This window comes from Oncorhynchus tshawytscha, linkage group LG13 (genome assembly GCF_018296145.1).
Source record: "Oncorhynchus tshawytscha isolate Ot180627B linkage group LG13, Otsh_v2.0, whole genome shotgun sequence".
Classification (NCBI taxonomy): Eukaryota; Metazoa; Chordata; class Actinopteri; order Salmoniformes; family Salmonidae; genus Oncorhynchus; species Oncorhynchus tshawytscha.
In genome coordinates, this window is record NC_056441.1 from 44172659 (window position 1) to 44188681 (window position 16023).

Here is a 16023-nt window from a genome sequence, read left to right on the forward strand (position 1 = left end):
TTATATAGGTAAGCACGTCAGCTTTGACATCGGTTTTGCACATCGGGTGTTAAACTAGACATTGGCCGATAACGAAGTTGGCATTTTTAGCTAATATCGTCCGATTCTGATAAGTTCACCGATATATTATGCATCCCTACTTTGGTTGAGAGTTTTTGAAGCGTGAGTACTACAGGCAATGTGTTGACAGAACTTCGGTAGCGTTTTAGTCAGATTTTATTTTTTAAAGTCCTCAGCTAGAATAAATGCTGCCTCAGGATATGTGGTTTCCAGTTTGCACAAAGTCCAGTGTAATTCCTTTAGGGCTATTGTGGTATTGGCTTGAGGGGGAATATACACGGCTGTGACTAACCAAAGATAATTCTCTTTGGAGGTAATACGGTCAGGCATTTCATTGTGAGGTATTCTAGGTCGGGTGAACAAAAGGACTTGATTTTTGTACGTTATCACAATCACATCATGAGTAGTCAATCATGAAACACTCCTCTGCCTTTCTTCTTCCCGGAGAGTTCTTTATTCCTGTCTGTGCGATGTACTGAGAACCCAGCTGGCCTTATGGACGGGGACAGTTAATCCGGAGAGAGCCATGATTTTGTGAAACAGTATGTTACAGTCCCTGATGTCTTTCTGGAAGGAGATCCGGGCCCTGAGCTCATCTACTTTATTGACCAGGGGCTGAACATTAGCAAGTAATATACTCGGAATCGGTGGATGGTGTGCACGCCTCCTGGATTTAGACTAGAAGTCCACTCCTTAAACCTTTTCTCCACCGGTGGCGTCTTGGAGCAGCCTCTGGGATAAGTTCAATTTCCTTGAGGGGTACGTACAAATGATTCAATTCATAAAAGTCATGTTTCTGGTCAGAATGCTGGTGAGTTAACGCGCCTCTGATATCCAGTGGTTCTTTCAGGTTGTGTGGAATGACACAAACGTTAATATAAGAAATAACAACAACAACAAAAATCCGTTGGCACACATTTTAAGGCCTATACAGTGCATTCGGAAAGCTTTCAGACCCCTTTAATTTTTCCACATTTTAAGTTACAACCTTATTTGAAAATGGATTTTTAAAAATTATTTAAAAAAATTATCTAAACACAATATCCCATTATGACAAAAACAGACATTTTTGCTAATGTATTTTAAATAAAAAAATGATATCACATTTTACATACAGTTGAAGTCGGAAGTGTACATTCACCTTAGCCAAATACATTTTAAACTCTGTTTTTCACAATTCCTGACATGTAATCCTAGTAAAGATTCCCTGTCTTAGGTCACCACTTTATTTTAAGAATGTGAAATGTCAGAATAATACTAGAGAGAATGATTTTTCAGCTTTTATTTCTTTCATCACATTCCCAGTGGGTCAGAAGATTACATACACTCAATTAGTATTTGGTAGCATTGCCTTTAAATTGTTTAACTTGGGTCAAACATTTTGGTTAGCCTTCCACAGGCTTCCCATAATAAGTTGGGTGATTTTTGGTCCATTCCTGACACAGCTGGTGTAAATGAGTCAGGTTTCTAGGCCTCCTTCCTTGCACACGCTTCTTCAGTTTTGCCCACAAATTTTCTATAGGATTGTTGTCAGGGCTTTGTGATGGCCACTCCAATACCTTGACTTTGATGTCCTTAAGCCTTTTTGCCACAACTTTGGAAGTATGCTTGGGATCGTTGTCCATTTGCGACCAAGCTTTAACTCCTGACTGTCTTGAGATGTTACTTAAATATATCCACATAATTATCCTGCCTCATGATGCCATCTATTTTGTGAAGTGCACCAGTCCCTCCTGCAGCAAAGCACCCCACAACATGATGCTGCCACCCCAGTGCTTCACGGTTTGGATGGTGTACTTCGGCTTGCAAGTCTCCCCTTTTTCCTCCAAACATAACGATGGTCATTATGGCCAAAGAGTTATATTTTTTGTTTCATCAGACGAGATGCACGATCAAAATGCACGATCTTTGTCCCCATGTGCAGTTGCAAACCGTAGTCTGGCTTTTTTATGGCGGTTGGTGGAGCAGTGGCTTCTTCCTTGCTGAGCTGCCTTTCAGATTGTCGATATAGGTTTTTACTACTAGTTTTTTTTACTGTGGATACAGATACTTTTGTACCTGTTTCCTCCAGCATCTTCACAAGGTCCTTTGCTGCTGTTCTGGGATTGTTTTGAACTCTCGTCAAAGTACGTTCATCTCTGGGAGACAGAACGCGTCTCCTTCCTGAGCTTATGACGGCTATGTGGTCCAATGGTGTTTATACTTGCATACTATTGTTTGTACAGGTGAACGTGGTACCTTCAGGCGTTTGGAAATTGCTCCCAAGGATGAACCAGACTTGTGGAGGTCTACAATTTTTTTCTTGATGTCTTGTCTGATTTCTTTTGATTTTCAAATCAAATCAAATTTTATTGGTCACATACATGGCGAGTGTAGCGAAATGCTTGTGCTTCTAGTTCCGGCCATGCAGTAATATCTAACAAGTAATGCAACAATTCCACAACAACTACCTTTTACACACAAGTGTTAAGGAATGAATAAGAATATGTACATATAAATATATGGATAAGCGATGGCCGAATGGCATAGGCAAGATACAGTAGATGGTATAAAGTACAGTATATACATATGAGATGAGTAATGTAGAGTATGTAAACAATATATGAAGTGGCGTTTGTTTAAAGTGACTAGTGATACCTTTATTACATCCCATTTTTAATTATTGAAGTGGCTAGAGATTTTGAGCCAGTATGTTGGCAGCAGCTACTCAATGTTAGTGATGGCTGTTTAACAGTCTGATGGCCTTGAGATAGAAGCTGTTTTTCAGCTTGTGCAGACCTCACTCTCGGTACCAGCTTTGATGCACCTGTTCTGACCTCGCCTTCTGGATGATAGCGGGGTGAACAGGCAGTGGCTCGGGTGGTTGTTGTCTTTGATGATAATTTTGGCCTTCCTGTGACATCGGGTGTTGTAGGTGTCCTGGAGGGCAGGTAGTTTTCCCCCGGTGATACGTTGTGCAGACCTCACTACACACAGCCTTACGGTTGTGGGGGTAGCAGTTGCCGTACCAGGCGGTGATACAGCCCGACAGGATGCTCTCGATTGTGCATCTGTGAAAGTTTGTGTTTTTGGTGACGAGCCACATTTCTTCAGCCTCCTGAGGTTTAAAGAGGCGCTGTTGCGCCTTCACCACGCTGTCTGTGGGTGGACCATTTCAGTTTGTTCCTTGATGTGTACGCCGAAGAACTTAACTTTCCACCTTCTACACTACTGTCCCGTCGATATGGATAGCTGGGTGCACCCTCTTCTGTTTCCTGAAGTCCACGAGCATCTCCTTTTGTTGACGTTGAGTGTGAGGTGGGCCCTCACCTCCTCCCTGTAAGCCATCGTGTCGTTGTTGGTAATCAAGCCCACTACTGTTGTGTCATCTGCAAACTTGATGATTGAGTTGGAGGCGTGCATGGCCACGCAGTCATGGGTGATCAGGGTGTACAGGAGAGGGCTGAGAACCCACCCTTGTGGGGTCCCAGTGTTGAGCATCAGCGGGGTGGAGATGTTTCCTACCCTCACCACCTGGGGGCGTCCCGTCAAGTCCAGGACCCAGATGCACAGGGCAGGGTCGAGACCCAGGGTCTCGAGCTTAATGACAAGTTTGGAGGGTACTATGGTGTTAAATGCTGTCCTGTAGTCAATTAACAGCATTCTTACATAGGTATTTCTCAAGTCCAGATGCTTTAGGGCAGTGTGATTGCGTCCTCTCTGGACCTATTGGGGCGGTAAGCAAATTGGAGTGGGTCTAGGGTGTCAGGTAGGGTGAAGGCGATATGATCCTTGACTAATCTCTCAAAGCACTTCATGATGACGGTAGTTTCCCATGATGTCAAGCACAGAAGCACTGAGTATGAAGGTAGGCCTTGAAATACATCCACGTGTACACCTCCAATTGACTCAAATGATGGCTAGACTATCAGAAGCTTCTTTAAGCCCTTACATTTTCTGGAACTTTCCAAGCTTTTTAAAGGCACAGCCAACTTATTGTATGTAAAACTTCTGACCCACTGGAATTGTGATACAGTGAAATAATCTGTCTGTAAACAATTGTTGGAAAAATGATTTGTGTCATGCACAAATTAGATGTCCTAACCGCCTAAACTATAGTTTGTTAACAAGACATTTGTGGAGTGGTTGAAAAACGAGTTTTAAAGACTCCAACCTAAGTATATGTAAACTTCTGACTTCAACTAAGTATTCAGACCCTTTATTCAGTACTTTGTTGAAGCACCTTTCGCAGCGATTACATTGTCGAGTCTTCTTGGGTATGATGCTACAGGAGTGAGAGTCCTTTTAGGTTCCTTTTGGCGTACTCCAAGAGGGCTATCCTGTGCCTTTTACTGAGTAGTGACTTCCGTTTGGCCACTCTTCCATGAAGGCTTGATTTGGTGGAGTTCTGCAGAGATGGTTGACTTCCTGGAAGGTACTCCTATATCCACAGAGGAACTCTAGAGCTCTGTCAGAGTGACCATTGGGTTCTTGGTCACCTCCCTGACCTTATATACACAGGTGTGTGCCTTTCCAAATTATGTCCAGTCAATTGAATTTACCAGAGTTGGACATCAATCAAGTTGTGGAAACATCTCAAGGATGATCAATGGAAACACAATGCACCTGATCTCAATTTCAAGTCTCATAGCAAAGGGGCTGAGTACTTATGTACAGGTTTTTCTGTTTTTATTTTGAATAAATTTGCACAAAAAAAACAACCTGTTTTTGCTCTGTCATTAAGAGGGAATTGTGTGTAGATTGTGAAAACATTTATTTAGAATAAGACTGTTACGTAATAAAGTTGAGAAAGTCAAGAGGTCTGAATACTTTGCAAATGCACTGTATATGAGTAAAATGGTAGTACAAAAGAACCCTGAAATTCTCTCATGAACGATGAAGCATTTTTCTCTCCTCACTCCGTGTAATGAAATTGAACTACAACCAACCCCAGTGCACAAATAACACTGCCCCGTATCAGTGTTTTTCTGTCATCACTCGCTTGATGACTGACAGGGCGACACCTGTCCTAACAATAGATAGCTAGGAGATGCATATTGTTCCTTCTAGTGGAGAGGGCTCGGACAACTTTTATTTCTGACTAGCGAATTGAAAAATGACCTATATTAATTTAAGTGGAAAACACTGAGTTCTGTATGATTTTATGTTGTCAGGATCACCCACCTGTGCATTTTTTGACTTGGGGCTCTATCGCTGAAGCGTTAGATTGCGCAATAGAAATGTAAAGGTAATTTCCGATTGAGCAGTCATGCAGCATTTGCCGGATTGAATAGACCCTTTAATTGTTTGTTTAATAGTGATGGAAAAGCTACACGTAGTACCGAACCAATTCTTAATGGGTGGAACGATTGTCATTGAGATGACATAAGAGACCCCTTTAAACAACTTTGTGGTGACTTAGAAGTTGATGTTCCACCCTTTCTCCACACAGGCCACTGCTGAGCAGATCCGACTCGCGCAGATGATTTCGGACCACAATGATGCTGACTTTGAAGAGAAAGTCAAGCAGGTGAGAACTTAGCCTTCCTTTCATCACATGTAGCATCCCACTGCGCTTTTAGACCCTTTTTGCTGCCTGAAGGGAGGTCCGTTACATTGATGTACATTCAAAGAGATCTAGTATTGTTCCAGGGTTTCCCTTTAGGAAATTTTGGCGCCAGCCAACGTGTCTGGGAAAATTTTTATTTACTCATCATTTGAGAAATTTACCGGACCCCTTCATTATTCATCTCTAATGTGTATATACTGTATTCTATGCAATCTACTGCATCTTGCCTATGCTGCACGGCCATCTCTCATCCATATATTTATATGTGCATATTCTTATTCATCACTTTACATTTGTGTGTATCAGATAGTTGTGAATTTGTTAGATTACGTGTTAGATATTACTGCACTGTTGGAAGTAGAGACGCAAGCATTTCGCTACACTTGCATTAACATCTGCTAACCATGTGTATGAAACCAATAAAATGTGAATTGATTTGGTGCACAGCCCATTAATGAGTCCGCCCACTGTGCTTAGAATGACGGAAATCACATTTAGATTATGGTAATGCATCTTAACAGAACATGCAACTCATGTAATGAAGCAGCCAATAAAACGTCACTTTCAAACATTTGCCAAATTTCAATTTGCGGGGGAGAACGGCTCACCTGGGAAAACACCATTCGAAACAGCGCATCTGATAGCGTTCCATATGTGACCGAAGAAAATCGCTGTTAGAAACCTAGATAGAGGGGGAATCTAAGATGCAACAACTAGGATGGGTTGCTAATACGACTAGGCTTGTGTCTTTGGCTTCTAGACAATGAAAAAATGTTGATAAGAACCAATAGAACAGGAGAGAAATGGCATAGCTATGAGTCCAATAGGGAAGTAAATGGAAGTACTGTTGCCAAAATTATGTACAGTGCCTTGCGAAAGTATTCGGCCCCCTTGAACTTTGCGAAACACTGTATTTTTTTGTGAAGAATCAACAACAAGTGGGACACAATCATGAAGTGGAACGACATTTATTGGATATTTCAAACTTTTTTAACAAATCAAAAACTGAAAAATTGGGCGTGCAAAATTATTCAGCCCCCTTAAGTTAATATTTTGTAGCGCCACCTTTTGCTGCGATTACAGCTGTAAGTCGCTTGGGGTATGTCTATCAGTTTTGCACATCGAGAGACTGAAATTTTTTCCCATTCCTCCTTGCAAAACAGCATCTAAACTGTGTGTGTTGATAATGTCTTGAGTATAATTTAAAATGTTAAGACAAGAAGGGGAGTGGTGTGGCAGAATGGTTCTTATTTACAATGATGTCCTAACCCGCACAACACTGGTCCAATTGTGTGCCATCCTATGGGACTCCCAATCACGGCCAGTTGTGATACAGCCTGGAATTGTTTCAATTGTTTCATTGTGTGAATTGTTAGCCCTTTGTTTTGTTTTTGTCAATTCCCCATTTACGTATTTCACCAGTAGTAAATATCTCCTTAATCCCCATCATTTGGTTACATAACATTTGTGTAATGCATGTTAATTAGCCAATTACAGTTATCATTCTGAGTGGAAATGTTGTTTGCAGAGTTCACAACCTGCTGCACATGCGATAAACCAGTTTGGGTTTATTTCATAACCATAATCTATGAGATTTGTCAATTATTTCATTGTCTTTTGTTTTGAGTGCGCCATGTGAGCAATGTGCAAGTGTCTGTTTTTTCTCTGTCCTGATAATGTTGAGAGAGTGCGTGCAGCTGAACACGGATAGAAGTACCTGACCTGCTGTGCGGAAATGTAGGAAGCCGTTTTTTTTTCTCCATCCATTGCGAATTATACATTGAAACTATAGTTCCTCACAGTATATGTTGTAAAGATTTTTCTAAAAACTATCTCCCCCTCGATAATCACCCATCCTCAGTGTGAAAGGGCAATGGAAGTTGTAGGCCTACTGCTGTGGTTCCATTCACTCATATATTTAGCCGCCAATGGATCACAATGTCTCAATGTGTCTATATGGCTGGTGATCTCGCATACGTTGACTTTTAGATTTGTATCATTTCGATTCAGATTTTTATGATTAACCACGTGGCAATGATTTTGAGAAAATAAAACGTTATTATTGAAATGAAACTGTTCCACGAAAATGTGCATATGAAAATCATACCTGGCACACTGAATTGTAGAAATGGTAGGAAACTCACACGCACCTATGAAGTCTTTTTTTTAATAAAAGAATTGCCTCCACATTTCCATGGTTGGAGTTTGCCTATTGGCTACTTTGATGCCAGGTAAGACATGCCTCATAATATGAAGCAAAAATTCAGGTTTCAAACAATTAAGTATGTCTCCAACTCACATTGTAAAGTGGTGGGTAATGTGCTGATAGCCTGTTGCTTGCACTTGAATTGTGAATGGGAGGCGCTCTTCAATTACCCGTTGAGAAATAAAAATAGTAATGCTTTAATCATGCACCAAAACTGTTTTTAACACGCAATTGTATTTAGAATTGTTGTGGAATGAATGGGCTTATAAAAACACACATTTTACTCTAGCAGCAACCAGCTGAAGAGCTGCAAAAGAAATCCTTCTCAAAATAGCCTCTGTATGCTTTTCGCGTGTGATAGTTGTTGAATAAATAAGATGCATGATGACTAATAAAAATACACAGGACAATTTTTAATTACACAAAATTATGCAAATTAACCTATAGACCTATAAGCATGGCGGTCAAATGTATTTCCTTCAACTGGTATTTCTATCAATGAAAAAAGCATTGGGATTTTTTTTCTCGCGGCCATTTTGGCCTGCAACTGTTTTATTTATCGACTTTGCATATATTTTATTGGCCAAAAGCCGCCAATTGCCAACTAACGGAAACCCTGTAGTAGAGGTCGACCGATTTTATGATTTTTCAACGCCGATACCGATTATTGGAGGACCAAAAAAGCCGATACCGATTAATCGGCCGTGTTTTTTTTTATTTAAAAAACATTTAATTGAAAAAATATATGTATTTTTATTTGTAATAATGACAATTACAACAATAGTGAATGAACACTTATTTAAACTTAATATAATACATCAATAAAAATAAATTTAGCCTCAAATAAATAATGAAACATGTTCAATTTGGTTTAAATAATGCAAAAACAAAGTGTTGGATGTAAAAGTGCAATATGTGCCTTGTAAAAAAGCTAATGTTCGAGTTCCTTGCTCAGAACATGAGAACATATAAAAGTTGGTGGTTCCTTTTAACATGAGACTTCAATATTCCAAGGTAAGAGGTTTTAGGTTGTAGTTAATATAGTATTTATAGGACTATTTCGCTCTATACCATTTTTGTATTTCATATACCTTTGACTATTGGATGTTCTTATAGGCACTATAGTATTGCCAGTGTAACAGTATAGCTTCTGTCCCTCTCCTCGGCCCTACCTGGGCTCGAACCAGGAACACATCGACAACAGCCACACTCGAAGCAGCGTTACCCGTCGCTCCACAAAAGCCGCGGCCCTGGCAGAGCAAGGGGAATAACTACTCCAAGTCTCAGAGCGAGTGACGTTTGAAACGCTATTAGCGCACACCCAGCTAACTAGCTAGCCATTTCACATCGGTCACACCAACCATTAGGCTGATAGGCTTGAAGTCATAAACAGCGCTGTGCTTGCGAAGAGCTGCTGGCAAAACACATGAAAGTGCTGTTTGAATGAATGCTTACGAGCCTGCTGCTGCCTACCACCGCTCAGTCAGACTGCTCTATCAAATCATAGACTTAATTATAACATAATAACACACAGAAATACGAGCCTTTGGTCATTAATATGGTCGAATCCGGAAACTATCATTTAGAAAACAAAACGTTTATTTCAGTGAAATACGGAACCGTTTGGTATTTTATCTAACGGGTGGCATCCCTAAGTCTAAATATTCTTGTTACATTGCACAACCTTCAATGTTATGTCATAATTACATAAAATTCTGGCAAATTAGTTCACAATGAGCCAGGCTGCCCAAACACGCATGACTCTGCGTGCAATGAACGCAAGAGAAATGACACAATTTCACCTGGTTAATATTGCCTGCTAACCTGGATTTCTTTTAGCTAAATATGCAGGTTTAAAAACATATACTTCTGTGTATTGGTTTTAAGAAAGGCATTGGTGTTTATGGTTGGGTACAGTCGTCCAACAATTGTGCTTTTTTCGCAAATGCGCTATGTGGATAGGGCTATATTGAAATCTTTCTTACAGAATAAATAGGAAAGGCATAAGCATGGTAGCAATTGAAAGGGAACAGTTCTGAGATTATGGGACAATTTATTAGACAAGCTGAGGACACAACAGGTTCACCTACCACAAGACTGAATCCAAACATTATACGGTTTTATGTGGATTTTACATTTACTGTACTTTTTGCATTTGTTGATTACGAAATCTGAAAATACTCCATTTATTCAGTAACATAACAATATTCCTGGAAAGTAGGAGCAACATAAGACCAAAAAATTACAAGGGTTTGACAGAGGACTAACTGGTGTCTCCCAAGTGGCAACACACCTCTCCAAAGTGTGCACAGTTCCTAAGTAATTTCAATGTACTTTTATGACTCAAAGAAGAGTGTTCAACTACAAGGTGCTTTTTTTTTTGCTGACCTAGCTGTGTGGTTTTGGGACTAGAGCAGGCACACTTGTAGTTTTGTTCGGAATTACAACCCTACATCCCCGCCATTGCACCTATTACTTTTTACGCAATCCAAAAACAGACCATTTTAAATTACAAACTGGGTCAGGTGGGCGTCATTTCAAAGCTTGTTCTATTGCCAACATGACTAGCTAAGTTAGTATTTTATATCTTAGTGTTAGGCTTTCGCAAAGCAATTCAGAGATACTTATTTGTAATTGTGGTGTGCATAGGAGTCATGAGTGCATTCAGGTGCGTGTTACTTCACAATAGACAAACGGGCTCATTCTGTTCAGATCAACCCAGGGTATGATGCCATCTCATCTTGTAACTACATCAGACATAGTAATGATAAATGTTGACACTGTATATGATATAGAAATGTGAAGTGCACATTTGGAAGGGTGTTTGGCTTGTTTGTATGACATCAAAGTGGTATTTGTTAAAATTAGTCTCATCTTTCAAAATACATCGAGTCCTCTTAATTTACAGCATTTCCCTCATTTCCCAGTCAATTGTTTTTGCTAAAGTTGCCCAATTAGGAGGGATGTGGGCAACTTCTTATCATGTGCAGTGTTCAAGTTCAGAACGGCTGTCAATCAAAATCCATATAGCACTGTGAAGCGCAGAGCCTAAGCTCTGACGTAATTTATAGCATGTACAATTGCTGCGTTCCAATTTAGGCGCTTATCAGTGACCAAATCTGCCATTTTCAACCCATGTATCGGTACGAGTGTATTGGGCTACATGGCAATATACTCACTGAAGATTCTCATCTGTTTCCCCCATCCAGCTGATTGACATCACAGGCAAGGACCAGGATGAGTCCATGATCGCGCTGCACGACTGCAACGGAGATGTCAACAGAGCCATCAATGTGTTGCTGGAGGGTAGCCCAGATACTGTGAGTTTGGCCTTTGTCAGGGCTTATGAGTTGGACCAAAGGGAGGGAGTTCACAAGGTTACCCATCTAGCTCACTACAGGGCGAATCCTAACTTCCACTTAAATCGATTTTCATTTAGTCTTGCATTCCTGTCAGTGGGAGACTATGTACAAATTTGACTTAAGTGGAAGTTAGCTTTTGCCTAACATAATCAAACTGAACCCTGTCGGTCACCTCACCGGTCTCCTCAGGACTCTTGGGAGATGGTGGGGAAGAAGAAAGGAGTGTCTGGTCAGAAGGAGCCTGGCCACGCTGAGACCGGAGAGGAAGGAAAGGATAACAGGGAGAGGGGAGCAGAGAGGGACGTGGCACGTCGTAGAGGTGGGGCCCCACGCAGGGGCCGAGGGGCCAGCAGGGGACGAGAGTGTGAGTAGAGATCACATACCTTTGCATTGTCATGGGAAGTGACACTGGCACCCCAGTGTAGACCCTTTGTGGCTCCTGCCGTTGTCATGGAGGGGCAGTGTGTGCCACAAATATTCTCACCTTAGATTTCTGAAGAAAAAACCACCCCGCATTGTAGCGACTTAACCGACATTCTAACTTCAAACCTAATTTCTGACTTCACACGCATCTGTTTTCCCTCACTACCTCATGCATGTTCCCTCTCCTCTCAGTCCGTGGACAGGAGAATGGTCTGGATGGCGGAAAGGCTGCTGGGATAGCAGGCAGGGGCACAGAGCGAGGCCACAGGGGGAGAGGCAGAGGAAGAGGTAAGTTTCTCCACTACATAGAGTGCTTTCGGAAAGTATTCAGACCCCTTGACTTTTTCTACATTTTGTTATGCTACAGCCTTATTCTAAAATTGATTAAATAGTTTTTTCCCCTCACCAATCTACACACGCTATCCCATAATGACAAAAAGCAAAAACAGAATTTTAGAAATGTTTGCTAAAAAAAAAAAAAAAACATTTACAGAAGTATTCAAACACTTTACTCAGCACTTTGTTGAAGCACCTTTGGTAGCGATTACAGACTTGAGTATTATTTGGTATGACACTACAAGCTTTGCACACCTGTATTTGCGGAGTTTCTCCCCTTCTCTGCAGATCCTCTCAAGCTTTGTCAGGTTGGCTTGTCTCTCAGTCCCTGCCGCTGGAAAAACATCCCCACAGCATGATGCTGCCACCACCATGTTTCACCGTAGGGAGGGTGCCAGGTTTCCTTCAGACGTGACGTTTGGCATTCAGGCCAAAGCGATTAACCTTGGTTTCATCAGATCAGAGAATCTTGTTTCTCATGGTCTGAGAGTCCTTACAGCCTACTCCACGTGGGCTATAATGTGCCTTTTACTGAAGAGGGGTTTCTGTCTGGCACTCTACCATAAAGGCCTGGTTGGTGGAGTGCTGCAGAGATTATTGTCCTTCTTGAGGGTCCTGGCTCTCCCGTCTCCATAGAAGATCTCTAGAGCTCTGTCGGAGTGACCATTGGGTTCTTGTTCACCTACCTGACCAAGGCCCTTCTACCCAGATAGCTCAGTTTGGTCGAGCGGCCAGCTCTAGGAAGAGTCTTGGTGGTTTCAAACTTCTTCCAATTTAAGAATGATGGAGGCCAGTGTGTTCTTGGGGACCTTCAATGCTGCAGAAATGTTTTGGTACCCTTCCCCAGATCTGTGCCTTGACGCAATCCTGCCGACTCCAAGTTGTAGAAACATCTCAAGGATGATCAATGGAAACAGGATGTACCTGAGCTCAATTTTGAGTCTCACAGCAAAAGCTCTGAATACTTATGTAAATAAGGTATTTCAGTCTTATTTCTAATACATTTGCAAAAATATCTTACCCTGTTTTTGCTTTGTCATTACGGGATATTGTGTGTAGATTGATGAGGATTTTTATTTATTTAATCCATTTTAGAATAAGGCTGTAACGTAACAAAATGTGTAAAAGGGGAATGGGTCTGCATACTTTCAGAATGCACCGTAATATGGCCCATGGGTTTCGGAGTGAAGAGCTTGTTGATTGGACTCCTGAAACGAGCTGTGTTCAAATACTCACACTAACCGTACTATTTGTGACATAAATTGAGTATATAGTATGCTTATTGGCCATTGTATGGATATAGTTAGTATGCCAAAAGTTCCCGGATGTTGTGCTAAATTTGCCAAAATATGAAGTATACACGCAGTGGACACTATCTGTGCTTTTTGGGCCCATAATGTAATTCTTCAGAAAATGGGCATTGCTTCACAACGTTTTCAGATTTGAAGAAATTGTCGGAAAATATGCAGCCGACGAGAGCGGATACAAATTCGTTGCTTTAACTAATTATGACAAATGTTAACAAAATGTTGAGCAATGTAATTAAGTAATGTCTTTTCAAATAAGTTATGTTACGCGTTATGTTGGCTGACAATTTGTTAGCTACGCTATCCTTACGAACCGCACAGCATATCATTACAACAGTATGCATCAGGTATGTTAGTTACCTACTGTAACATTAGTAGGCTGCTCGTACAACAAACTTGCCAGTATATTTTCTTTATGCTATCAAACTAACTACTCAACTTTTATTTACTTGATTATTCACATCATTCATAGCTTAGCTAAATGGTATAGTCATGCAGGTCGTAAATTCGCTCTGGCTATCTACCCAGATTTCAGAGCACTCATCTGACTACCAGAGGCAGAGCGCAGAATAACTGATGAATTTACAAACGCTCAACACCTGTTGAATGTGGCTGGTATCATTAAACATCGGCAAAAAAAGTAATTAAATTTTTGGCAGCATCACAGTTAGTCACCAACGCTCTGGATAACATGAAAACAGGTTAACCAGCTCTGCTAAGGCGAGTAAAATGGTCAGCTTGAGATGTTAGCTTGGGTGCTTGATTGCCGTTGTGAGTTCAGAACGCTCAGATCAACCCTATTCCACAGCCATAGTGTCAAGTGTGCGCTCTGAATTTAAGAACGGACAATCTGACAACGCCCTGAATTTACGAATGCTCAGAGCGCACTCTGGCATTCCAGATTTGAATTTACGAACACACCCGAAGTCTAGCTAGTAATTTGTTATGCTAACAAGCTAGCAAGAGGTTGATAGCAACAGCATCAGCTTCTGATCGACAGGCAACTGAAAGGATACCGTTTGTTTACAGAATAATAAAATGAACTAATAGTATGTAGTGTATACTCATTATGTTAATATGTATTCAAACACAGCTAGGGTCTCAACATTAACTAAGGTTTTATGTCCCCTCTAGAGTGTCAAAACAAAGATATCATAGCATTCCAGGGCTCCAGACTAACCTTTTACCCTGGTGGCACTGGTGCCACTAACTTTTTCATTTGGTGGCACCAGCCCATGATTTTGTAGCACCAAACATATTTTTCTTGTTGTCACACAATATAAATAATTGGTAACCATCTCATAAAGTCACTCCCAGATCTTTATAAAGTGTAAATAGACTACTGAGATGGTATTCAAGAAATATGTGTTTTTTTTCCTAACGTCCAAGCAGGAACGCATGAGTCAAGATATTTTTATGATTGTCATTACATTTTGGGTTGACAATTAGGTTCTTACATTTTACTGTCAAATCATTTGGGGCTAATTCACCACCTGAGGAAGTAAACTCAAAACACATTAGCTTGATTGTAAACTCTAAATATAATACCTACTGCTAGTAGCCATGTATTATTCTAACAGTAAATTTGAGGCCTGTTATATTTAGGCAAAGAGGCTTATATGCACTCGCAATGGCCTGTGTGCATTTTGCATGCTCCGTAGCTCAATGCCATATCTGATATCTCGATTGTAAAACTGTTCCCTATTAGCTCAATATTGACGTATGACAATAGTGCACTTTACTGTTTCACCAAATCATGGTTTTAGCCGCCCAAAAAACAAGACTTTGGAATGCGGTGACTAGGTAGAATGTGCAGCTTGCACCGATTCCACCAAATAAACATTTTACTCTTACAGCCAAGTCAAAGGGTCACAAAATGCGACTAAATTGTTGCAGAATGCAGGGCTCCATCTGTTGTAGGGCACGCAATAACATTTGAATATGCATTCAAGCAGGCAAATGTTCCACAAGGACAATGCATTGTATTTTCTGTAGTGTTATGTTTTTTTCAATAGTGTAACTTGACTGTCCCTCTCTCTAGGGGAAGAGCGTGAGCGAGGCAGGCGAGGGAGCAGGTTTTCAGCACAGGGCATGGGGTAAGTGAACACCTGTGCTGCTCACAGAGAGGGATTTATTTTCCTGCATACCTGTTGCCATGGTCACCAGAGAGCAGGACCTCAGCCTATTGTTAAGGCTTAATACATTGGCCAAATCAAGTTGAAATGCGGGGCTGTACATAAACCCTTATGTAACTCCACTGAGCTCTTCTGTCTCTGATTAACAGATTTGCATTAAAGTCAAATATAGATAGACCCACACCATATCTGTAACTCAATGGGTGGGCATTGAGCTTGTTGCACATAGGGTTCTGCTCTGTGTCTGTGGCATATGGTGTGTTCTAGTTCCTTGTCCCTTCCCTTTGGGTTAAATGGGGCACAGGTTTGTATGTGTGAGTTGTGTGTTTTGTCTGTCAGTATGCATCGTCTCACCCAACCCTGGTCATTGAGTGCCCTAGATGTCATCACATAAGGAAGCCTATATACTTTCAATTGCTTTGAAGTTGATCACAGTGCTGAGATTTTAAACCAGCTTTGATAATGAGTAGTATCAAATTCACTCAACATAAGACATATTAGTGTATCTTGTACAGTGGGGCAAAAAAGTATTTAGTCAGCCACCAATTGTGCAAGTTCTCCCACTTAAAAAGATGAGAGGCCTGTCATTTTCATCATATGTACACTTCAAAATGAGAAACAAATTCAGAAAATCACATTGTAGGAT

At 40.9% G+C, this 16023-nt stretch overlaps 1 protein-coding gene across 12 annotated transcripts in view; it reads left to right on the forward strand.

Annotated features, from left to right (window-relative positions):
• Window positions 1-16023, forward strand: part of LOC112266616 (ubiquitin-associated protein 2-like) — a 79248-nt gene that overhangs the window by 11739 nt on the left and 51486 nt on the right. For all 12 annotated transcript variants that reach the window (XM_024444247.2, XM_024444248.2, XM_024444255.2 and 9 more), the window contains 5 exons: window positions 5492-5569; window positions 11024-11134; window positions 11366-11540; window positions 11792-11887; window positions 15284-15338. In XM_024444247.2, coding sequence (XP_024300015.1) covers window positions 5492-5569; window positions 11024-11134; window positions 11366-11540; window positions 11792-11887; window positions 15284-15338 — 515 coding nt within the window. The remainder of the gene's footprint in view (window positions 1-5491; window positions 5570-11023; window positions 11135-11365; window positions 11541-11791; window positions 11888-15283; window positions 15339-16023) is intronic.